General features: G+C 44.2%; 1 protein-coding gene and 1 non-coding gene across 2 annotated transcripts; one reads left to right on the plus strand and one right to left on the minus strand.

The window, feature by feature from the left end:
• Positions 1–6,596: 6,596 nt before the first annotated feature.
• On the minus strand, positions 6,597–6,785 carry LOC116827675 (U2 spliceosomal RNA). Its single transcript, XR_004374371.1, has one exon. It is a non-coding gene; the product is annotated as a U2 spliceosomal RNA (small nuclear RNA).
• Positions 6,786–11,592: 4,807 nt separating this feature from the next.
• Positions 11,593–23,651, plus strand: NT5C1B (5'-nucleotidase, cytosolic IB). Its single transcript, XM_032785419.2, has 6 exons — positions 11,593–11,928; positions 12,397–12,564; positions 19,149–19,278; positions 20,526–20,648; positions 21,424–21,608; positions 23,102–23,651. Exons 1-6 carry the CDS (start codon positions 11,767–11,769, stop codon positions 23,462–23,464), a joined length of 1,131 nt encoding a protein of 376 aa, XP_032641310.1. The 5' UTR covers positions 11,593–11,766; the 3' UTR covers positions 23,465–23,651.
• Positions 23,652–23,854: the final 203 nt, after the last annotated feature.

The raw sequence follows: 23,854 nt of genomic DNA on the forward strand, positions 1-23,854 counted from the left end.
TGAAAGACATTCTCAGGGAGGCCAAAAGTAAGCTCATACCTACAGAAAATGCACAAAGAGCTGTGGCTATGTCATGTGATGACAGCAGACATATCTAACACAATAGCACCTTTATTCCTTTGGGCAGTGTCATAATACAAACACTAACACATTAGCATTTGCTTTATTCTCTAAACTCCTACTCTCGATGGCTCATTACAGCAAAAAGTACTAACAGACTTGATAAAGAAATGTGACACACTGCAAAATGGAGTTGTGTAGCAACTCAGAGAATAGCCATGTTGTACATGAGTCACTAACAGGCTTGAAACTGTAACTCAGACAGCCCTAAAGCTCTTCTAGTTGAATGTACACTAGTTTGAGGTTCTCAGGCACTGCTTTTCCCCTTTGGAATGCTCTTCAAAACCATTCATGATTGTCTTCATGCAACTTGGTGTTAACTATATATACAGTCAAATGCATCCCACTTGCATCTCCGCTATGAACAGGTATAAGTGCACCATAGCACCACCCTTGCTTAAGGCAACTGGTAGTTTTCTATAACTGTAACCCCACCCTATAATTACCTAGAAGTGTTTAATAAATGTATTTATTAAAACACATGTACAACAAAAAATATTTTCCCCTTAAGCCTTTTATCCATTCATGCCATTAAGGCCACAACTCTCAACTATGACATCACTGTGCATGAGCAGTGACAGGTGTATAAACCAAAATTCTGCCCTTTCAATTGCCTTCTGCAACTCCCATTATTTGTGATATACACAAAAGTATCTGAGGGTAGAACTGGACCTTATATTTGGGAGGAAAAAGCAGATGTCTTGTTTTAGCAAAGGCTCAGTAGCCTTTCAGTGTAAATATGGAACATAGTCAGTGTTACAATGTAATCAGTTGACTTTTTGTTCTGATGATAGCTATGCTTTTCCATTGTCATGGCCTCTCAAAAACTCTGTCACCTGTCAGCTTTTGCAGCAGGGACTGTGGAATAGTTACCATCAATGACACTTGAGTATGAACATAGTCTAAAGCAATGTTCCCTTAAAAGGAGATATGTGGGAAACAAGAATATATTGTAATAGGCAGTCTATGTATGGATTAAAAGTAAGCTAAAAAGAAGCAACAATCTTGTTAGTCCTCTCTGTTTTTAAATCTAATAAGCACAATGTGCCATAGAGCCAGTGTGATATTCATGTATGCCAGGGTATGACTAATTTTTCCTTGGTATTTTCAATATACTATTTTCATAAGATACTTTGAAATTCTCATGAACCCTAATGAAAGACTACGTGACCTAGCAGATAAATTGTTGCCCATATATTGTAAAGGTAGGGTATTTCATTTGTCGGGATGAGTCATACTATGCTTTAATATCTTTTGCTATTTGTCAAAACAAATAATTAGGTTTTTCAACACCTAGGCCCAGATTCACCATAGGATTTAGAAATCTGAGGGGGCAGGGCTTAGGACACTTCCTTTTCCTCAGCATCTGCTTTTGGCTAGCTTAGGTGGCTCCCCACCCAGCATATATAGGAAGCCTGGGGAGTGGAGGGACCCGTGTTGGAGCGCACCGACATGGGAGCAGCACGTGACACTCACCGCCCCTGTCATAACTAGATAGTTAAGGGTTAATGGTTCTTTTACCGGCAAAGGGAACCAAACACCTGACCAGAGGACCAATCAGGAAACCGGATTGTTCAAAGCAGGGGCGGGAACCTCTGGAGGGTTTTGGCTTTGTTCTCTGTCTTTATGTTTCCTCGACTGTGAAGTAACAACTTTTCCTTCTGTTCCTCTAATCTTCTGTCTATCGTCTATCTACCAAGTGTGAGTACAAAGGCGCAGGCATAGGCTGTTATATGCTTTGTTTGTATTTACAATGGGTGAGCTTGCTGGACTGATTTAAATTGGCTATTTTTTAATCAACTGTTTATCCTATTTTCTTATAAGCATATCCCTGTATTGATCTCTAAATGGCAGTGTTTAGTTTATATGTCTTTTCTTTCTTTTATCTAAAGGGGTTTTTCCCCCTTTTAAAGAACCCCTGGGGCTTTGGAAAAAAAAGGTCTTTTTCTTCTAGTTAACAGCTACGGGAAGAAGGAGGGGGGAATCTCTTGTGTTAAGCTTAACTAGATTTAGAATGCAATGCCAGGGGGATGGTAAATTACCCATCGCTGGTTGTATTCCAAGAGCATAGTACGGCATTGCTCCGGCTAACCCAGGGAAAGGGAGGGAAGCTGGGGGATGAGATAGGGAGACCCAGGGGCTCTGGGTCTTGGGGGGTCCCCCAGGGATAGGTTGGGGCAACTTGGGGGCGATCAGGAGCCCTAAAATCCTGATTGGTGGCAGCGAGAATAGATCCAAGCTGGTAGGAAGCTTGGAGGTTTCATGTTAGCCCCTAGATTTTGGACACTAAGGTCCAGATTTGGGATAGAGGCTTTATAACAGCCCTCCCTACTGGCGCTTCTGGCTCCCATGTTTCATCAAGGAGTATCAGATGTGAAACAGCATGAAGGTATTTAAGAAGGCAATGCAAACAGTTCCTCCTACACAAGCATTCAGGTGTTGAGCACTCCAGGCAAACAATGCACGTTACAACCAAGCTTAAACTTGTTCGTCATAATAATTTAAAAACAACACTAGCAGCCTATTTAATTTTAAAGACAGCAAAACATTTCCACCTCCCTTTCTATTTTGCAAAAAGAGTCTTGAAGTTTAAATCTCCTCAGTATAGTAGATTTGCTTGCTTTGATCTGCTTAGCTCTTGGAAGTCCCCAAGGCTCCAGGCTGCTGGCTCCATGCTGCCCGGGGTCCTTAAGGACAGCTCTGTCCTCCATTAGTGAATTTTTTCCTGAGAATCCCCTGTAGCATTTTGTGAACCCCAAGGAACCATTGCCTTAGAGGGTCTGGGCCTGGGCCTGTCACTATACATAAAAGTTAGGCTTTGCAATGCTTAGTATTGCACCAGTTAATCCCATTGTGAGTAGAGTTCAAATCCTGCATAGGCAGATCCCTGTGGAACAGTTTGCAGGACTGAGACCTTAATTTATCTGTATCAACAAAAAGATACTTGACATATAATACAAAGCCAATTAAACAATCTTCCCCAATTAGCAAGACTGTTTTTAAATTGCTGATGATACTTTGAATATATCCTTTTAATAAGACCCTGGACACAGGCCTTGCGTGAACACGTTAGCCTGCTTATTGATATTGTGTTTTACAATTCAAATATGCTTCTGTTTTATATTGAGAGAAGTCGAAGAATCTTCCTATGGCTAATCTAATACCCAGATATTTCCAGAATGTTAATCAAAGTCTGTGTGCCCTAATCTAGAAGTGCTCGTTGTATAACTCAAATGATATAAATTCAACTCCTGTTGTGCTAAACAGTTCTATGATCATTTTGCAACATGTAAATTGTGGATTAATTATTACCACTCTTCTAAAGTTAAATGAAAAAGCCATATGACTTATTTTTCTATAATATATCTTCACTGAAATTGATGGAATTACATTGAGGGATAATTCTGGACAGCATGTCTGAATATAAATATTTGTAGCTAGATTCTGCTCATCTGACCTGCTTACCCCACCTCCTCTTCATTTTGGTTAATCTACTTGGATCTTGGCTCCTGGGTAGGTGTGTTTAGTAGTCCCAGTCTAGCGCTAAGTGCTTCTCACTTCGAGCAACTGGGCCTGGAGCTGGTGGTGAGTGGGAAGAGCCAATGTTCTGCTCCCTTTCCTCCCTACTCACTGGCCATGCACAAGGGGAAAATAAACTGCACCATTTTTCTCCCCTAGAGAACGGTGGAAATATTGACTCTGATTCATAGTTCTTTCTCTGGGTTGCTTTTGAAGAAGTATAGTTTTGTGCAATCCCCTGCTCAGCCTAAATAATTATAGGTTTGTTCAAAAAGTTAAGAAAACAGTTCAGTGATATAAAGATATGATATATATGGGCTTTTTCCAGGAGAAATTATATGCAGCCTTCTAGGGAACAAAAATCCCCAGAAGGCTGCATACACTGCTGATGTCGTGAGCCTAATTCTCTAGGGGACTAGGGAAAAGTCAGGATGTTGAACAAAGCGAAAGAGGAGAGAGGAAACTTCTGCTGCAGGGATTGATAGAGCTATTTATGGGAAGAAGATCTCACTTAAATAAGTTCTTTGCCCCCCATGCACCAAATGTTCCTGTGATGTTGGCAAACCATGTGCCAGCTCATATCCAGCTCCCTAGGCCTCACTGAACACTGACAAATCCATAGCTGGAAACCAGTCTGGCTCACTTGTGTGTTAGTAATGTTAAAATAGAGATTAGAATTATAAGAATGTGTTTAGTATTTAGACTTTATGAAATGCCTGTAGGATGCTACAAGTATTTTGCTTATAATATCTGTATTCCGCGCTATAAGGTAATATTTAAGTATTTGTTCTGTAACTATAAATCTATTTGCTAAGACTGTAAAACCCCAGTCAGGAGAGAAGCATCACCAAGTGTGAAATACTAGTTTACCACAAGATGTATCATCGCCTCTCCAACAAAAGAAGGCCCATAGACACCAGACAAACCATAGAGGAACATGAGTGGACAAAAGAGTTTGTTGATTGCTTCCCCTACAGTCATGAAGAGGAGACATGTACAAGTCCTTGTCCCATCACAGCTTAAACGCTGGGGGAAAGGAATAAAAATCCTTGTTAAGGAAAAATTATCATCACTATGCTGCTTTGAATTCAGAGAGAGCAATATTTCTAAGCATAAGAAAAGGATCCCCAACCTGCTTAATTTACATTGTTCATAAAGGACATATAGAGCTTGCGTATACAACAGCATCTATTATCTTTTGAAACCTAGGACAGTAACTCATCTGTGTATATATGTTTACCTGTTTTAACTTTGTAAATAGTTCTCATTTCTTTTTCCTAGTTAATAATCTTTAGTTCGTTTATTACAGGATTGGCTACAAGTGTTGTCTTTGGTGAGAGAGCTAAGGAACAACTGACCTGGGGTAAGTGACTGGTCCTTTGGGACTGGTTGTAATCTGAATATTGTTGTGATTTTTGGTGTAAGTGACCACTGATCACATAGGCTTTTTCGCCTGGGTGGCAAGACAGACCCGAGTACCCAAGGTAATTGTCTGTGACTCCATGGTTAAGTTGCTTGAGGAGTTCACACTTGTTATTTGGTTGGTGAAATCTAAGTACAGAACTTACCACCAGTTTGGGGTTTTGTGCCCTGCTTCTTGACAGTCTGCCCTGAGGTTGGCACTCATTCAAACTTGACAGCTCCTACCCTGACCTCATCTTTAGTTCCTTCCCATCCCGCCATCCCCACTGGAGTCATTCATGCTACAAGTTACTGGCAGACATGTGAGACATCATCTGGTAACACACAAGATCTTTACTTCCAAGTAATACATCTGGCCATTGCTAATTAATTTAATGTTAAAGAAAGCCTTTAAGAGTAGAACACAGCTGGAAAAAGGACATCAAACTGTTGCCATAGAATGGAATGTGATGTCACAAATTTAGCATTCTAATTTCCCTAGAAGAGCAGTGGTGGCCAGGCGGGATGGGACGGGATGGGGCGGGGCGGGGTGGGGGGATGGAAAGGATGGGCTGAGGAAGGCACAAACCATCATTTATGCTGTAACATCGTTAATAATTACCAGATGTATGAAGAACTTTATGAAAAGAAAGAGGAAGGTAAATAGCTTGAAGTGTTTGAAAGATTTCCACAGCGTAAATGTAAATGTATCATGGCGTATCTCTGCCATTAACCAACTGACTTAGCATAAAGGTGGCATGCATGAATACAGGCACTTTAAAAGACAGCATCAAGAAGAAGCATGCAATTAAAGGACCAGAGGCAGACTAGGATTCAAATGTAGGTTTTGTGGAACAAATGTAAAAAATATTTTGTTAATGGAAATGTGTTCATTTTTTTTTTAAAAAAAATCAGTGCTCTAAGTGCAGAATTGCATTTAGTAGTGTTTATATTAACTACAAAGCACTTGGGTTTTCCCAAAATGGTAATCTGGTGGAGCAGATGAAATTATAATTATTTATCATGTGTATTATCACAGCGCATAGGGGTTCTAGACGTAGACCAGGAATCTGGTAGTATCTCACCAGCTATGTCTAACACCATGTCCTGGCTTGCTGCCCTCAGCCAAAGCCTTTCCCAGGCTCCTTCCAAGCACATCTCACCATATGGCATGAATCTGGAAGATTTACCAAGCATCAAATTGCCCTGTATTCATCTAGTATCTTTGGTAGCTAAGTCAGTGCAATCACACAGACGAAGTGTCCTTGCAGAGTCCATTCTGCAGTGTGTAAGCGCCTTATGTTTTAAGGACTGGATATTGGCTACCTTGCATCATCTGTCAATGTGCAATATTTCTTACAGTCTACCCATTTAGAAGATAAAACTGATCATTCCATCTCAGGCCCCTTCCTTGCCTTTGGGTCCAGAATTCTAAAGTTGGGAAGCTTCTTATATCTGTTCCAGAGATGAGTGGATTCAACAAAAAGCAACAGAATTTTTAGTGGAACCTTCAATCTAAACAATCTGAAATACTGTCCTTAAAAACAACTTATTTTTTTCTTTGCACTGTTCCTGGAGGCACTGCAACACCAGGTCGATGCATGGGGTGGACAGAGCAAGCTCCTATTCCATCCCCCTATTTCAAAAATCAATTTAATGTACAGTCCTCAAATAAAGGACATATCAGATATTCAAATGATAAGAATAGATTTAAAATTTTTATTAATGTTTAAAATTAAATACACCCAAGTTAAGAGGGAAGGTACTATACATCTGGAGTCCAGGTTGAGTTATGAGGGATTACAGGTATCAGTTACAAGGATCACGAAATACATACATATCACATAACCAGCATAAGCAGCAAAGAGTCCTGTGGCACCTTATAGACTAACAGACGTTTTGGAGCATGAGCTTTCGTGGGTGAATACCCACTTCGTCGGTATCCGTCGGTATCCGACGAAGTGGGTATTCACCCACAAAAGCTCATGCTCCAAAACGTCTGTTAGTCTATAAGGTGCCACAGGACTTTTTGCTGCTTTTACAGATCCAGACTAACACGGCTACCCCTCTGATACATAACCAGCATAGACCCAGATTGGGATGCGGGAGGTTTGATTTTAACCTTCTTGTTAGGCAGGGACACCTAATGAGTTGATGGGAAAATAGTTTCAAACAAGGATCAGTATCAAAAAGCAGGAGGCCTCTCTTTCTGTCCTGTCAGTGGTGACAGACTGTGAAATACACGATTTTTTTTAACAGCACATTCACAGGGTGTGTCTACACTGCAACATAAGCCCAAGGTTAGTGGGACTCGAGTCAGCTGACCTGTGTTAGGGAACCCAGGGATAGAGTGTCCACATTATATTGTAACCCTAAGTTAAGTCTTTTCTAAACCATGCTCGAACCTAGAGCTCTGGTATCCACACTGCAGTGTGCAGACATAAGTCAAAATAAACATATCCCAGAGTCCTTAGCACTCCCGCCCCCAAAATGTGGCTGCTTTAGCCCTAGGACTGTGGTGTACTGTGGGAAAACTTTACTGCCAACATGTTACCAGGAAGCAAGTCAATTTGCAAAAGGCTTGGTCAGTTAACTCTCCCTTGCAAACCCAGGAGGCTCTCTGATAGTGTGCTTGCAGATCAATAATCAGAAGAGAATGTGTTAATGCTGACCTGATCTGCTGCCATTCGCAAAGTGGAGGTGGCTTCTATTTTCAATATAGCAGATAACAGATTGTTTGAGAGAGGAAGCCATCCCATGGAATTGTAGGATACTTCTGGCTGATTCCTGGGACCCAAGTCAACTGGGGCTATGTCTACAGTGCAAAGCAACAGGAATCGGACCCTAGGTCCTGGCTTAAATGAAGCTTGGACCCTCCAGCCCTGCAGGTTCCTGGGACCCTGAGTCTGAACCCTGGTTTAGCACAATTGTAGCATAGATGTAAGAGGGGTTAGGTTTGTGACCAGGGTCAAGCATGGGCTTACATTGTAGTGTAGACAGACCCACAAATGCACCAGCTCTTTTTTTAGCAGAGAACCCTAGTACAAACACTGCAGGTAAACTGGAAAATTCACTTCTATTAACTTCTGGCTGAGAAACCACCAAAGGATTTGAATTTTGGATGCTTTCCTGTTCTTGGATTCCCCAAGAGACTTGATGCAGTGAGAAATAACCCATTCCTCCTCAACAGAACTCTAAGGGCATCATTAAATATTTCAGATGACACCACTGAATTTGCATTTTGAAGGTCATGACTTGATGTGTAAGGCCCTGAAGACAGACCACTTCAGTGGTAGGACCCAGCATCACTGACTCAGGCAACAGAGTTGAAATTGTTGATATTTTCTGGTAACTTGAAAAGGGTAAAAGGGATCTTCATCACTAACTGACTGAATATGGGTGAGATAAATTCTGATTTTACTTGTGAGAACAGCAATACAAAATGTTGCATTGAGGGGTCAAATTAGAAGAAAAAAATAGTGGAACTCAAAAGCTCCATCAACTGGTTTATATTTCAATGTAAGCTTACACTTTGGCACAGAAGATGGCAGCTACCACAAAAAAACTCCAGCTCATTGTAGTATATAGGAATAGAGTAACAATAAATAATACCTTGTTTTTATGCAGCACTTTTTCATCAGTAAATCTCAAAGTGCTTTACAAAGGAGATCAGTATCACTATTTTACAGGGGGGAAACTGAGGTATAGTTTCCAAGGCCATCCAGCAGGCTAATGGCAGAGCCAGCAATAGAACCCAGGTCTCCTGAGTCCCAGTCTAATGCACTATCCAAAGGGTGGGCAAACTACGGCCCGCGGGCCACATCTGGCCTGTAGAACCGTCCTGCCTGGCCCCTGAGCTCCTGACCTGGAAGACTTGCCCCCGGCCCCTCCCCTGATGTCCCCCCTTCCCCGCAGCCTCAGTGAGTCTGGCGCTCGCTTCACCACCAGGGCAATGCTCTGGACAGCGGGGCTGTGAGCTCCTGGGGCAGCACAGCTGCAGATCCCGGCCTGACCCGGTGCTCTGTGCTGCGTGGTGGTGGTGGCAGCGTGGCCCGGCTCCAGCTGGGCAGCACAGCTGTAGCATCACCAGCCACCGGTGCTCCAGGCTGCGCGGTAAGGGGGCAGGGAGCAGGGGGGGTTGGATACAGGGCAGGGGAGTTCGGGGTCGTGGTCAGGGGGTGGGGGTGTCGATGGTGACCGGGGGCTGAATGGGGGCAGGGGTCCCGGGGGGGCAGTCAGGAATGAGAGGAGGGGTTGGATGGGGCGGCAGGGGTCTGGGGGCAGTCAGGGGATAGGGAGAAGGGGTGGTTCGATGGGGCAGGGATCCCAGGGGGGCCATCAGGAATGAACGGAGGGGTTGGATGGGGCGGCAGGCATCCGGGGGCAGGTAGGGGACAGGGAGAAGGGGTGGTTGGATGTGGCAGGGGTCCTGGGGCTGTCAGGAATGAGAGGAGGGGTATTTGTGACTAGGCCTTACATGTTGTGTATATTTAATGAACAAAGTTATTTGGACCGCACTGATCACTGACTGAGCCACTGAGAACCAGCCACTTTTGACCAGTGGACACATCATTGTTCTTTTGCTCATAGTCTAGTGCGAAAACCTTCAGATTTTTCTGCTGCAGTTAATGTTAAAGCAGTTAAACTGTTGTGCAAGTAATAAGTCTCTAATCCTGTTGATAAAATCAGTGCCTGAAGCATAACATAATATGAAATGGCTGTCCATACTAAGACCTGAGACATTAAGGTGAACAGCAGTTAGGTAGTGTCCAAACTGGAAGAGCCGGGTCATATAATTTTTTCCATATTCCAAATTCTTCATTGTTCTCCTTAACAACAAGCCCAAATAAACACCAGCAGCCTAGCAGCTACGGTCATAAACCAGTGCTATATGTTGAAATAATATTTCTGTAAGGAAACATTTCAAATTATGAAAGGGAATTTCCTTTGATGCATCCACTCCCCTTTTTTTAAGATACTAATACTTTTTACTTACTAGTATTCAGGGCCTGTTCCCAAACCCACTGACATCTGTGGGCTTTGGGCCAGGCCCACACTTCATTTCTTCCAGTGATCTCATAGTACTTTGTAAAGGTGGGAAACTATGAGAAGTTAAGGTCAAATTTTCAAGCGTGGATGCCTGAAACTGGGCAGATAAATACATATTTTAAAAGTAGCCTTATTTTCAAAGGTGCTGGACACTAGCAACTCTCATTCAAGTCAATGGAAGCTGTAGGCCTCTCTAAAAGTAAAGCCATTTATTCATTAGGTGACTAAATATAATTCATTATGATTCTAAATTTAAACAGCCAGTGTAATAAGGATGTGACTGACTCCAATGGCTACTGTTTAGGATTTTCAATCTAGCCCCTGTTCTCCCCAGACTATCTCTGTCTATGCGCGTGTGCATCTGTGCGTGGCTGGAGGAGGGTGGCGAGTGCAGCTCTGGCCCCTGTTCTTCCTAGGCTATTTGTGCAGCTGTCTTTCTGAGGGGTGGGGGGAGGTTGGCAGTCCTGGGCCATTCTCCCTTGGGGGGTGTGTGTGTCTCTGTTCCCCTCACACTGTGTCTGTCTTTCTGAGTTGGTGGTGATGGTTGCAGCTTTGGCCTCTGTCCCCACCCCCCCAACCCTACCACCATGTATGTGTGTCATGGGGTATGGGTTACAGCCAGGGCCAGCCTTAGACCAAATGGTGCCACCAGGAAGAAGAGTCTTCGGTCCCCCCCACCCCCCAATTTCTTAAACTTTTGAATACCTTACAGCACACCAAGCCTGGTGCACCCCAAAGCCCACCACCGGGGGTGGACACCTTCCCCTAAATCCGGCCCTGGTTGCAGCCCTCCTCTGGTCCCCCAGGCTATGTGTATATGGGGGTGGCAGTCCTGGCCCCTGTTCTCCCTCGTTTGTATCTGCCTCTGTGGGGGTTGCAAGTCTGACCTCTCACCTTCCCCCAAGCTGTGTCTAGCTGACTGAGGAGGGGGTGGGGGTAACAGGGGCTTGCAGCCCAGTCCGTTCCCCCTAGGCTGTGTGTAACTGTGTGCGGGGGGGAGGGGGGGCTGTTGCAGCCCTGACCCGCCCCCGACTGTCCGTATCACAGTGTGTGTGTGTGTGGGGGGGGGGGAGTTGCAGCCCTGACCGCCCCCTCCCCGACTGTCCGTATCAGTGTGTGTGGGGGGGGGGCTGTTGCAGCCCTGACCGCCCCCCCGACTGTGCGTATCAGTGTGTGTGTGGGGGGGTGTTGCAGCCCTGACCCGCCCCCAACTGTCCGTATCAGAGTGGGGGGGGGGCGGTGTTGCAGCCCTGACCGCCCGCCCGACTGTGCTTATCGGGGGGGGGCGGGCGGGTAGCTCTGGCCTCTGGTCCCCCCAGGTTATGTGTATCGGTTGGGGGGGGGGGGGGCCGCCCAGGCCCCCCGCCGCTTCCCGCAGGCTGTAGCGCTTGGTCGGGGGGTTGCGGCCCTGGCTGGCGGGCAGCAGGCCCGGCGCTGGCGGCAGGCGGAAGGGCAGTGGCTGGCTGGGCGCGGCACAGCGAGCCCCGGGCAGGGCAGGGCCAGGCCCATCATCACTTCCCCACGGCTGCAGCAGCGGGGCGGGGATGCCCAGAGGCGGCTGGTGCGCCCCGCGCTGACCTCGCTCCCGCTGTGTCGCTGTCGCTGCAGAGATCCTGCTCCTCCCCCGCGCCGCCCGGCTGCAGCAGCAGGCACCAGCCGCGGGCACCAGCCGCCACCATGAGCTCCTGCAGCTCGGACAAGTCCCAGAGCAGCTCGGCCTGCGGCAACATCCCGCTCACCCCGGCGCAGGAGCAGGCGGCGGCGGTCGGCGCCGAGCAGGACTGGGCAGCGGCCAAGGCTTTCTACGACAACCTGGTCTCCACCAAGAGACCCCGACCGGTGAGTGCAGCCAGTAGGCGGCGCAGCGGGGGGCTCTCCGGGGCTCATAAACAGTTGTGTGTGTTTCCTTCCTCTTCTGTCTGATACGTGCCCTGTCTGCCTCCCTCTTCCCATCCAGCCTCCGGGCCTGGCTTTCCCGTGTGCCACCCCCTCCCCGTGTGCCACCCTTTTCTTTTCCTCCCTGGGTCACTGAGTGCCATCCCCACCCTCTTCTTCCTGGGTACATCACCCTGCAACACCTACGCAGTCCTCCCCATGTGTCACCCCCATCCTCGCCTCCCTGGATGCCATCCTTCCCATCTATCACCCCCATCCTCTCCTCCCGGGTGCCATCCTCCTCCTCCTCCTCCCTCTCCTGGGTGCCACCCACTTCCATCTCCTCCTCCTTTCCTCCCTGTATGTCACCTTCCCCCCATCTCTCTCTCCACCCACCCCACCTGCCCTCTCTCACCATTCCATTGTCTACAGCCTAAGCCCCAGAATGCCATCACTGTGGCAGTCTCCTCCCGGGCTCTCTTTGACATGGTGAAAGACAGGAAAATCTATGAAGAGGAAGGGGTGGAAACCTATGTGAAGTACCAGGAGGAAAACGAGAACGTCCCCCTGAAGCCCGGGCCAGCTTTCTATTTTGTCAAGGTAAGACACTCCATTTAAAAGTTCAGCTAAGCTTTCTGTTCCACAAACAACCTTACACAGAGTTTCCTGCCTGCCTCCATCCTTCCCCAGAGCCAGAGTGATTGGTAAATACATCCGTTTACATAATCATGCAGCCAGCAGCCTTTTCTCACATAAAAATACACTAAACATGGCTGTTAAGTTTGTGTGCTGGGAGGGGAACTACTCCAGGATGTCACACCAGGGAGAATGCTGAAAGCTCAAGCCCAAATTTGGGGAAGAGGAGGAGTCTAATACTGAACACAGTGAGGCTGCTGGAAAATGGTTTCAGGTTTAGTGGCCTGTTCGAGATGATTGAGTAATCTCAGTTTGCTCTCTTTATCTCCCAACTGAAATAACTTAGAATAATTTTACTGTCCTCCCCTCCCTGAGTCAGTAAAGATACAAACCTGTTTAAGATCACGTAGTATTTCCTCCTGAAAAACTGGCACAGGTTACGTGGAGGAAGTTAATAGCCTCTTGACAATCTAAAGATTAAAGAATGGTTACGTACACAAGGTGTGGTTGGGAGGATAGAATCAATGCCTACCAGAGTCATGGTACAGACAGAAAGTTCATTTCCTTTTAAGGCATTGTCAGATAATTTAGGCCCCAGATAAACCAGGGGCATAGTTACAGGTGGACCTGGGTAGGCCACAGCCCACCCACTTAGCATGCAGGCCTACCCCTAGCCCCCATTGCTCAGGCCCCATCGCTGGCCCTGCAAGACACTGCACACTGGGTGCACACACACCCAGCTCGACCAGAGGGGAGGGACAGGAGTGACACAGCAGCGGAGCACTTGGTGAGTGCGCCATGCACGCCACAGCAGGAGGAGGGTGACCCGCCCGTCCAGCAGCAACAGGCATCAAAAAACGTAGGCCTGCCGCCTTGAGGAGCCAGGCCTGATGTGGGGAAGTGCAACTGGGATGGGTGCCAAGAGCCATGTGCACTGGAGAGTGGCATTTCCTCCTGGAGCTGGGTGCATGCATGAGGCCCCGAAGGGCTCCTGGCCAGAGCATCCATCATCCTCCACAAGGCCAGCTGGACTGGTGGGGTTGGGCAGAGGCGGGCCCCCTGATTCCTCCAGCCCCTCCATCATTGCCAGCCCACTTGAAGTCAGGGCCCAACCAAATGTTCCATGCTAGCTACATCGCTGCCCCAAACTTTCAGGAGTTTTAATTAGTTATAAAACCAAATTTTAAGATCTTTACTCAGTGTGGAATGACCAAGGTTGAGGATATTGACACCCTATCAGGGAATATAGTAGCTGAAATAAATGGTCAAAAAGGTGAAAGATCCTGTTGAGATATCAAAGCGTCTCAGAAAATAACATCCACTATTGTGAGACTGCAGATAAGCCACATTGCAGAAGTCAGAATCGATAGAGATGGGAGCAAGATGTATGTATTTTGGAAGATGATTAAAATAAAACCTAGATAAATTCATGGAGGATAGGTCCATCAATGGCTATTAGCCAGGATGGGCAGGGATGGTGTCCCTAGCCTCTGTTTGCCAGAAGCTGGGATTGGGCAACAGGAGATGGATCACTTGATGATTACCTGTTCTGTTCATTCCCTCTGCGGCACCTGGCATTAGCCACTGTCGGAAGTCAGGAGACTGGACTAGATGGACCTTCGGTCTGACCCAGTATAGCCGTACTTATGTTCTTAAGATGTACCAGGAGCAGGGCCAGCGCTACCATTTAGGCAGCCTAGGCAATCTCCTAGGGCGCCAGGATTATTCAGGGGGCGGCATTTTGCCGGGGGGGTGGCAAGCGACTCCGGTTGACCTGCCGCAGGCATGCCTGCGGAGGGTCCATTAGTCCGCGGCTCCGGTGGAGCTGCCACAGTCATGCCTGTGGATGGTCGGCTGCTCGCACGGCTCCATTGGACTGCCCGCAAGCATGCCTGCGGCAGCTCCACCGGAGCCACGGACTAACGGACCCTCCACAGGAATGACTACGGCAGCTCCACCGGGGCTGCGGGATCAGTGCGAGGAGCGGTGAAATGGCCGTGCGCCTAGGGCACGAGAAACCCTAGCGCCGGTCCTGACCAGGAGCAGGCTTAAATACTTGCCTATGCTTTTGAATGTAATATTCTTAGGAAAGTGAAGCTTTTCAGATTGGATCAAGCCCTACATAGAACACTGTACAAGTTGCTAAATTAATTCTTGAACTTCATGGCATGATACAACACTTGTCCCACAATAAAACGACACCTCAGTTTTTACTCTGTTCACTCACTTCAACTGGAATTTGCCTGACTAATGATGTGGGTTCAAGATTAATAGAATTCCTTGCACTATTTAAAAATAAAAACATTTATGACTGGCTTCAAACGTTGCTGGTGCAATGAGAACAAGGCAAAGAAACTGACTCTGATTCAGGGGACTATATGCAGGAGTGAAACTGACTATTTTGTTTTCATTGTGTGAGCTAAGAGATATGCCAAAGGTAAACAGCCCTAAATGATGTAAACTATATTTAAAATATGCTTTCATCTTTGGTTATTTAACTGTTTCTAATAAACACAGACTTCAGCGGGGTTGCTTGAGTGTTATATATATTTGGTCCAAAGTGTTCATTTTAGTTCTTCAGGGAATTGTCATCTCACGGGCCTCACCAAAGTAGTTTTTGAGACGATCTACTGTTTGTCAGTAATTAAATAGACTAGCTGGGAGGAAGAGTCTATGACATAGCACTTCCATGTGGATTTAAAATAGACCCTTAACTTTAATTGTTTTAAGACTAGCCTCAGAAAGGCTATGAATAGCTAAACATTTTTTACCACTTATGATCAAATTATGGGTGTGCTGGGTGGAGGGGAAAAAAGAAATAGGTGACAGCCGTGATGCGATTACCTGTGGTCTCCTAAGTGCAACAGGGAGACGCTACCAGGAGCGCTCAGCACCTTATCAAGGGTGTGTCTGGGTAGGATGGAAGCAGGGCTATGAAAACACCCCTCCTACACACCAGCAGGGTTACAGTGGATGGAGCATGTGCTGCACCATTTACAAGTATAGTAACTACTCTATATGGGTACGAGCATGCTACCACTACTCCCCACAAGCAGAATGTGTTTTCAAAAGAGCCTAAGAGTTAGCTGCCCAATTGCCAATGAATTTCAATAGGATTTGACTGCCCCACTCCCATAGGCTTATTTGAAAATCCTAGTTTTTAGGTAGTGTACCTTCCTTACTCATTCCAGTGCAGTTCAGGCTGTTAGAGCCATAAAATAGGCTCTTTAGATTTAATCATTTGTGCACTATTTATAATTTTTTTTAAGGACAATTGGATTAGAATGTGCTCACAATATTTTTTTAAATATTAAACCGTAACATATTATATACATGGTTGGGTGATGTGGGATTGTTTTCTCCAGGTTTCAGTCCCTGAGGCCAGAAGGAGCCATTGGATCATCCAGTCACTAGTCTGACCTCCTGCATAACACATAGGCCACTAAATTTCAAATCTGATGAGGGATTATTTTCTACTTAGATGCAGAAATGAATAGTTCTTAAATAGCGTCTCTGTATACAGACTCCTTTAAGGGAAAGCTTTAATATGTTGTTATTTTAATTTGTTGTTTTTATTACGAGAGCACAGGGGTAGGCGACCTATAGCATGTGTGCCGAAGGCGGCACACAAACTGATTTTCAGTGGCACTCACACAGTCCTGGCCACCGGTCCAGGGGGCTCTGCATTTTAATTTAATTTTAAATTAAGCTTCTTAAACATTTTAAAAAACCTTATTTATTTTACATACAACAATAGTTTAGTTATATATTATAGACTTAGAGAAAGGGACCTTCTAAAAACGTTAAAATGTATTACTGGCACGCGAAACCTTAAATTAGAGTGAATAAATGAAGACTCGGCACACCACTTCTGAAAGGTTACCGACCCCTGCGATAGCACCTAGGAGGCCTAGTCATACCAGAGCCCTGTTGTGCTAGGAACTGTACAAACTGAACAAGAAGACAGCCCTTGCCCCAAAGAGATTAACGTAGAACAACAGTCAAAGTTTGATGACTTTTCAATCCTAAAACCTTGAGTTTCTCACTAAAAAAGCAATTAAGCTTTCAAGTCCACAAAAGTAACTTTTCCAGGTGAACAGTATTACCTGCCACTTCGGAAGGAATTTCTGTTTACCTTCAGACTGGACTTTTGGGACCAAATCATCAAATGTTGTGAATCAACATAACTCCATTGAAATGAGTGGAATCTAGCTGACTTACACCAACTGATCTGGCCGTGGTGGGTTTGCTTTGTTTATAGTTTCTTTAAATTTCAAGAAAGTTGCAGTAAAAATAAGTGTGGTCAACACAGTCACTGTAATAGACATAAACTTATAACTTGCTGCATCCACAAGGTGCTTGGCAGTGTGTACCAGATAATTAAAAAAATAAAAACATGATGAATTACAGTAGCCAATATACTAACATATCACCCTGTGCAGTAAACGTATCCCTCTTATCTGATATTTCAGTGAATATGCAGTGTTGTTGTAGCCCTGTCAGTCCCAGGATATTAGAGAGACAAGGTGGGTGAGGTAATATCTTTTACTGGACAAACTTCTGTTGGTGAGAGAGAGACGCTTTCAAACTACACAGAGCTCTTCTTCAGGTCTAGGAAAGGTACTGAGAATGACATAGCTAAATACAAGATTGAACAGATAATTTAGTATAAGTAGTTAGCACTTATTGTAGGGGACCATTCAGGATGAAGTTAATACCCCTGTAATCATAGGACACAAAAGGCATTAGGGGGTGACAGATTGTTGTAAGAAGCCATAAATCCAGTGTCTTTATTAAGACCATGATTTTTAGTGTCTAGCAAAGTTATGGATTTCAGCTACCAGGCTTCTCTTTTAAAAGTGTTGTGCAGGTTTTCTTTGAGGATGAGGACTGATAGGTCAGATATAGAGTAACTGCTTTGTGAAAAGTGTCCCACAAAGCGAAAGCATGATATTACCTCACTCGCCTCGTCCCTTCAATAAATACCAGTGTACTGGAATACTACAGGCTCATGGACACAAAGTGGGAAAAGGGACACAGGGAGTCTTACCCTTTCTCTATGAATAGGATCTCTCTGTAGGTTTATAGATGGCTGTCACCTAGAGCTTTCCTAAGCATAGTCCACACAACAAGGCCAAGAATTTCAAAGCTAAGTTCCTAAAGGTCGGCTATTAAGAGTACATTTAAGCACCTAAATAAGTGATCTGGTTTTTAAAAGCACCATCTTGTTCCTTTATCTTTTCTGATACCTTGGTCACTGGATGTCAAACTTATTTGATCGGGCCCCCTTACTTGTGTATGTAGCTGTTTACACTCACACCCCTCAAGAACATATACCACCACCCGACTCTGAAGGCAGTGCCGTGCCAGCAGCAGCACAGAAATAAGGGAAACAGCATGAAAAGTGATATTTGTCAATATCACTTTTCACAGCAGACTTAGCACCCCTTTGCCACCCTTACTTCTCTGCTGCTGCTGCCATCCCAGGGCTGACAACTGGAATCCCGCTGCCTCCAGGTGCGGGTTTGGGGAGCGGGGAAGGAAACCTGAGCCCAGGTTGCCTCCTAGTGAGGGATTGAGTGGGAGAGGAGCAGACTCCGAGCCCGGGTGTCAGGGCCCTTCTGCAGGGGCCCCAGCTACCCAAGGCTGACAGAACTCTTCAAAAATAAACCCCAAAAAACACAGCTCTCACCTCCTTTGACACATTGGTCTGCCTTCCTTGGGAGGTCCGCCCCATAGTTTGAGAACCACTGCCCTAGGTTAACCAGGATCAATCCAACTCACTACTTGGATAAGAAACGTCCTAGGGAAATAAGTACTGGATAAGGCAGGATTTAATGCTCATTATTTAGGGACAAATTGTCAATCCTACCTTCCTAAATAGTGTCTGCACCAAAACTGCATTTGTAATCACATATATAAAGGCACTTTATGCTTGCTCGTGAATTTTGCAGGAGCAATTTAGATGTTGAGTTTAAAAAGTGTCTCTCAATACCTGTATCCATTAACAAAATTTCATAAAGGATTACCAAAAAGTATTAACAGGTACCATCTACAAACAGCTGTACAAGTCTGGAAAAAAATAATCTTTTGGCTCCTGGAGAAATCCCATTATCCAAAACCAGGAAAAATTCCAGTCAAATACAGATCATAGTAAAACAAATGTACTTCAACCTTCAGAATCTAGAAAGATTAGATTCCACAGGTCATCTGAAAACTAAAAGACCTTTGGTGGTGTACAGTACCTTTACAGATTTATTTTAGGTGATGATAGGTGTCTCAGGTAAAAAGAATTTCATTATAAAGTTGAATTCTGTAACTTTCATCAAAAGAAAACTGCTTATTTGCTTCTCTTATAACAAGTCCCAGAAAATAGTTGCTGTGAGATGAAGAAGAGAAATGAATAAAACAAGTTTTGCAAGTTTAAACTGCCAAACTGCTTTTCACATTCTTCTTCAAGGCAGGGCCCATGTGTATAACCAAAATTATTCTGATTGAGAGGATGCATAAGCAGCTTGTTTATGCACATCAATGTTTCTAACCTGCAGGCACTAGAACAGGTCAATGCCCGGCTTCGTGAGCTGTACCCTAATGATGAAGAGCTATTTGATATTGTTCTGATGACTAATAACCATGCTCAAGTGGGAGTGAGACTCATAAACAGCATCAATCACTATGGTAAGTAAAATAAATAACATTCTGTAGAGCTGCTTGCTGCCAGGCTGTAAACTGAAGCATTTTCAGTTTGCGTGCTCTGACCCTGGAATGGGCAGTTCCTTTGATACAGATACCCATTGCTAGGTGAATGATGTTTATTTGTGTGTGTCAGAACAAGTGAGAGTGTGTTAAACCGGATTTGGCCCAAAGCTCTAGGTTTAACTTGTCAAGTCTGATTCTCAATTTCTAAGAAAAGGTCCTTGAATGTTTCTTTATTTTGTATTATTCCCTCTAAACTTGCAATCACTGAGCTGTCTCAGAAGGATTTGGGGGCGGGGGGGATTCTTGGGGGATAAGAAACGATCAAACATTGTGGGCAAGTTAAACCTCTTAAAGTTGTCAAAAGTCAGACTACTACTGAACATGGAAAACTTCTTTAAAAGTTTAACATTAATTGAAAAATAAGATTCTTCTTGTAGGACTAGAGTGTCAGCTGTTCATCTGATATAAATTAGTGTCACTCCATTGATTCTGAATAGTCACTTTTGTAAAACTGGAAGTCTTCAGAAGGACAAAGAGGAAGTCCTTAGCTGAAGATCTGACCACTATGTCCTTCTCAAGGTTCACAAGTTAAGTTTCAGTCTTTCCAACCAGGGGCGGCTCCAGGCCCCAGCACGCCAAGCACGTGCCTGGGGCAGAAGCCACTGGGGGCGCTCTGCCGGTCGCCACGAGGGCGGCAGGCAGGCTGCCTTCAGTGGCTTGCCTGCGGAGGGTCCACTGGTCCCGCGGCTTCAGCGGACCCCCGCAGGCTTGCCTGCGGAGGGTCCGCTGGTCTCGCGGCTTCGGTGGACCTCCCACAGGTGTGCCTGTGGGAGATCCGCTGAAGTCGCGGGACCAGCGAACCCTCCCCAGGCAAGCTGCTAAAGGCAGCCTGCCAGCCATGCTTGGGGCAGCAAAATGCCTAGAGCTGCCCGTTTCCAACATGTGACTGCAAGAGTTGTCATGCCAAAGTAGACCATGAGTGCATCTAAGATGGTATCCCAACTCCAGATGACCCCATGTTTCAGAGGAAGTCGGGAAAGTAGCTTTTGCTCAGTAAGAAATTGGTACAAATGTACATCAAGGAGAGATCTTAATATTTCATACATTTTATTCTGTTCAGGTCGTAACTGTATTTTGTTTGTGTTAGGACAAAAACATAGCAGGATTGCACCTTGTCATATATTGTTTGTTTCTTCTGTATCTGAGATTTTCATGCCTGTTTTTAGGTTTATCGATTGAACGCTTCTGTATGACTGGTGGAGAAAGCCCTATTGGTTATCTAACAGCATATCTTACCAACTTATACCTTTCTGCTGACTCTGAAAAAGTCCAAGAAGCTATAGAAGCAGGTTTGGATTGGCTCTTACTAATAATTGGTTTATTTCTCACTTAAGCCTATTATCACGTGAACTCAATAATTGCACATATCTTTTCCACAGGAGATGGAAATATTTCAGTAAATATGGAGTCCAGTACATATATGTAATATTAACTAGTCACTGGTTTTATTTAATGATTATTATCCTTCTGCTTGGATCTTGTTTCTTATAATGCCCCTCTTTGCCCCCTGCACTGTGTCAGTAATGCCAGCCTAACCAATCCGTTTCTTTATCTCTTGCTCCCAGCTTTATGTCTTCATCCATGCTGCCTCTCTCCCTTGCATGACCACCAGTGTACCAGTCCTCCCTACTGTCTCACTCAAATTCCTCCTGACGTCACCTTTTCTCTGATGCCAAAAATTAGTCAGCATCCAGTGCCTTCTCCACTGCAACATTAGAAAGAAGAGAGTGAGCTTAAAATGAAAATAAATAAATAAAGCTGGAGTAAATATTGTCCTCAGAATTTCCCACTATTTCTTATCTTCAGTGTGACTCAGGGTCCAATCCTGCAAACACTTATGACTGAAAGTAACTATGCATGAGAATAATCTCACTTAAATCAATGGGACTGCTTGCATATATAAAGTTACTCCTATGCATAAATATATCCGGGGTCAGGGCCTCAGACTGTAAGTGCCTCTGGGCAGTGAAGTTTTGTACCATTCTATATCTGTGCCACTGCAATAACAATTAATATTAGTGAGTCCACTGGAAACTGCTAACTGAGCTTCCGATGTATTTTCAGGCATAGCATCTGCTACAATGTTCACTGCAAATAAAGACATACCTTACTGTGATAAGCAGCTGAGGGTGGCGTTTGATGGGGATGCTGTTATCTTTTCTGACGAGTCAGAGCAGATCGTCAAAGAGCATGGATTAGATAGATTTTTTGAACACGAACAGATGAATGAGAATAAGCCCCTTGCACAGGTATCTGCTTCTTGAAATGTTAAGACAACTTCGCTTTTTTATTGCTTCAATTGCAGTTGGTACTTTGATTTTGTTTTTTGTATGTGTACATTGTTTTTCTCTTAAGTTTATACATTAATGTGTCAGTTCTTCATGGATTTTTTTTTTTTCTGATTCAAAGAACCTTTTAATTGTAACATCAATTGCATTATACCTGCTTGGATTTCCTTCTTCACAGACAGTCATTAGAATGCATGTTTGATATTTAAGTGCCTGATCCTGCAGTCCTTACACGTGACTCCCATTTCATTGGGAATATTGCATGAGTAAGAACATGAGGTCCTTGTAGCTACCTCTAGAGGTATTTTCACTTAATCATCCCCTAGAGGTCTGATCCAAAGTCCACTGAATTCATTGAAAAAGACTACTATTGATTTCAGTGGACTTTGGGTCTGGTCCTAAGTGAGGTGAACATAGCAGCCTATATCCATTCATAACATTCAGCCCCACTTCCAAACATACTACTCTGAAACGTTTAGTCAGTATTTGTGATCCTTTGTTGCCCTCTGTGCATGTAACAGAATGCACGTCTGGGCTTGGAATGTAATATCCATTCATACTTTGTTCCACTTTTTATTGTCATATGGAACAGCTATTGTACATCTTTCAATAACATATTAATAAAGAGTTGGCATTTGTTTCAAATGCCAGAATGGTCCAAGTATAATATTTATATTCGTTGTCAAACAGAATTATGATGTTTGTCCAGGAATGCAAACATGTTAGAATCAACTTAAACCAACTTTACTTCCATTTACACTGGTATAAATCAGAATAAGGGCCTGATCTTTGAAAGCAATGGGAATTGTAGGTACTCGATGTGTTAGAGTTTGACCCAAAATATTTTTTGTTTTTAATTTTGGGTTTCATCCTTCTGTCACTAAAACTGGTGTAAATCTGAAGGAACTCCACAGAAGTCAGTGTAGTTACATGAGTGTAAAAAATCAGTATGAGAACAGAATAAGGTGTCATTAAAAAGTAAAAGGTACGTTTTTCATTTCATGAACTCTGGACAGAAAATATACCTGTGTATCAGGGCTTTCCAGCCCCAGTCAGGGTCAAGACCCCTCTGAATTAGGCACTGTAGAGAAATATAGATTTACAAGATCCCTGCCCCAAAGATCATACAGTCTAAGAAGACAGGCAACGTACAAAGAGATTAAGAGGGATGCACTGAAATATATAGAAATTATTATATACAAATATACTTTGTGATGGGAGGGCATTCTGTTATGCAAATAGGTATCAGCACTCACCAGCTGCCCCACCCAGCCAAGCTGCCACTTGCTGGTTGGTTTTCTTTGTAGGCATTCTGTTGAGAAAGGGTTCCAAGGAAGAGAAGGTATTGGCCATATGGATCATGAAAGGAGTTCTATACATAAGGACCAGCATGGAAGAAAGTTTGTGGGAGAAGTGGAAAAACATTAAACATGTTTCTGATATTTTATACCTAGGGTCCTTTGAAAGGTTTTCTGGAAGACTTAGGGAAGCTACAGAAGAAATTTTATGCAAAAGACGAACGATTAGATTGTCCTATAAGGACCTACCTCGTCACAGCTAGAAGTGCAGCAAGTTCTGGAGCCAGAGTGCTGAAGACTCTCCGTAGCTGGGGTTTGGAGATTGATGAGGCACTTTTCCTTGCAGGAGCTCCTAAAGGACCAATTTTGGTGAAAATACGGCCTCATATTTTCTTTGATGATCAGATGTTTCACATCGAAGGAGCACAACAACTGGGTACTGTAGCAGCACATGTACCTTATGGCATTGGTCAGAAGTACTACAAATCCAAACCTAAAGATGACACTGTTAAAAAATAGCTTCCCTTTAACTTAGACAGCCTCTAACACATAAATAGTTAAGTCTGAAAACTCTACATTTGTATATTATAAGGAGCATGTTTAAAGATTTGACCTTTGTAGCTAAAGAAGTTTTAAAAGGAAATATTTTTAATATAGGCTTGTTTTTAATAGTTTTTTTTTTAATAGTACTCTCTTGAACACTTTTTGGTTTGGTTTGCTAGGTCTAGCACTGTAGTTTTTTTTTAATATTAGGAAAAGTCTTATATTGTTTTTATAGTTTAAGCCATATTTTAAAAACAGTATATATATATATATATATATATATATATAGTGTGTGACTTCTCTGAAAGTGTTGTAAATGGGTTATTTATAACATGAATCATGCTGCATAAAGAATATTTACAGGTT

The sequence above is a fragment of the Chelonoidis abingdonii genome, chromosome 3, assembly GCF_003597395.2.
Source record: "Chelonoidis abingdonii isolate Lonesome George chromosome 3, CheloAbing_2.0, whole genome shotgun sequence".
NCBI lineage: Eukaryota > Metazoa > Chordata > Testudines > Testudinidae > Chelonoidis > Chelonoidis abingdonii.

Excerpts from the sequence above, each read along its gene's own strand:
- NT5C1B (XM_032785419.2), top strand. The coding sequence starts at position 11,767 with ATGAGCTCCTGCAGCTCGGACAAGTCCCAGAGCAGCTCGGCCTGCGGC. Across the intron at positions 11,929-12,396 it reads CCACCAAGAGACCCCGACCG|CCTAAGCCCCAGAATGCCAT; the intron begins GTGAGTGCAGCC and ends CATTGTCTACAG. Across the intron at positions 20,649-21,423 it reads CCAAGAAGCTATAGAAGCAG|GCATAGCATCTGCTACAATG; the intron begins GTTTGGATTGGC and ends ATGTATTTTCAG.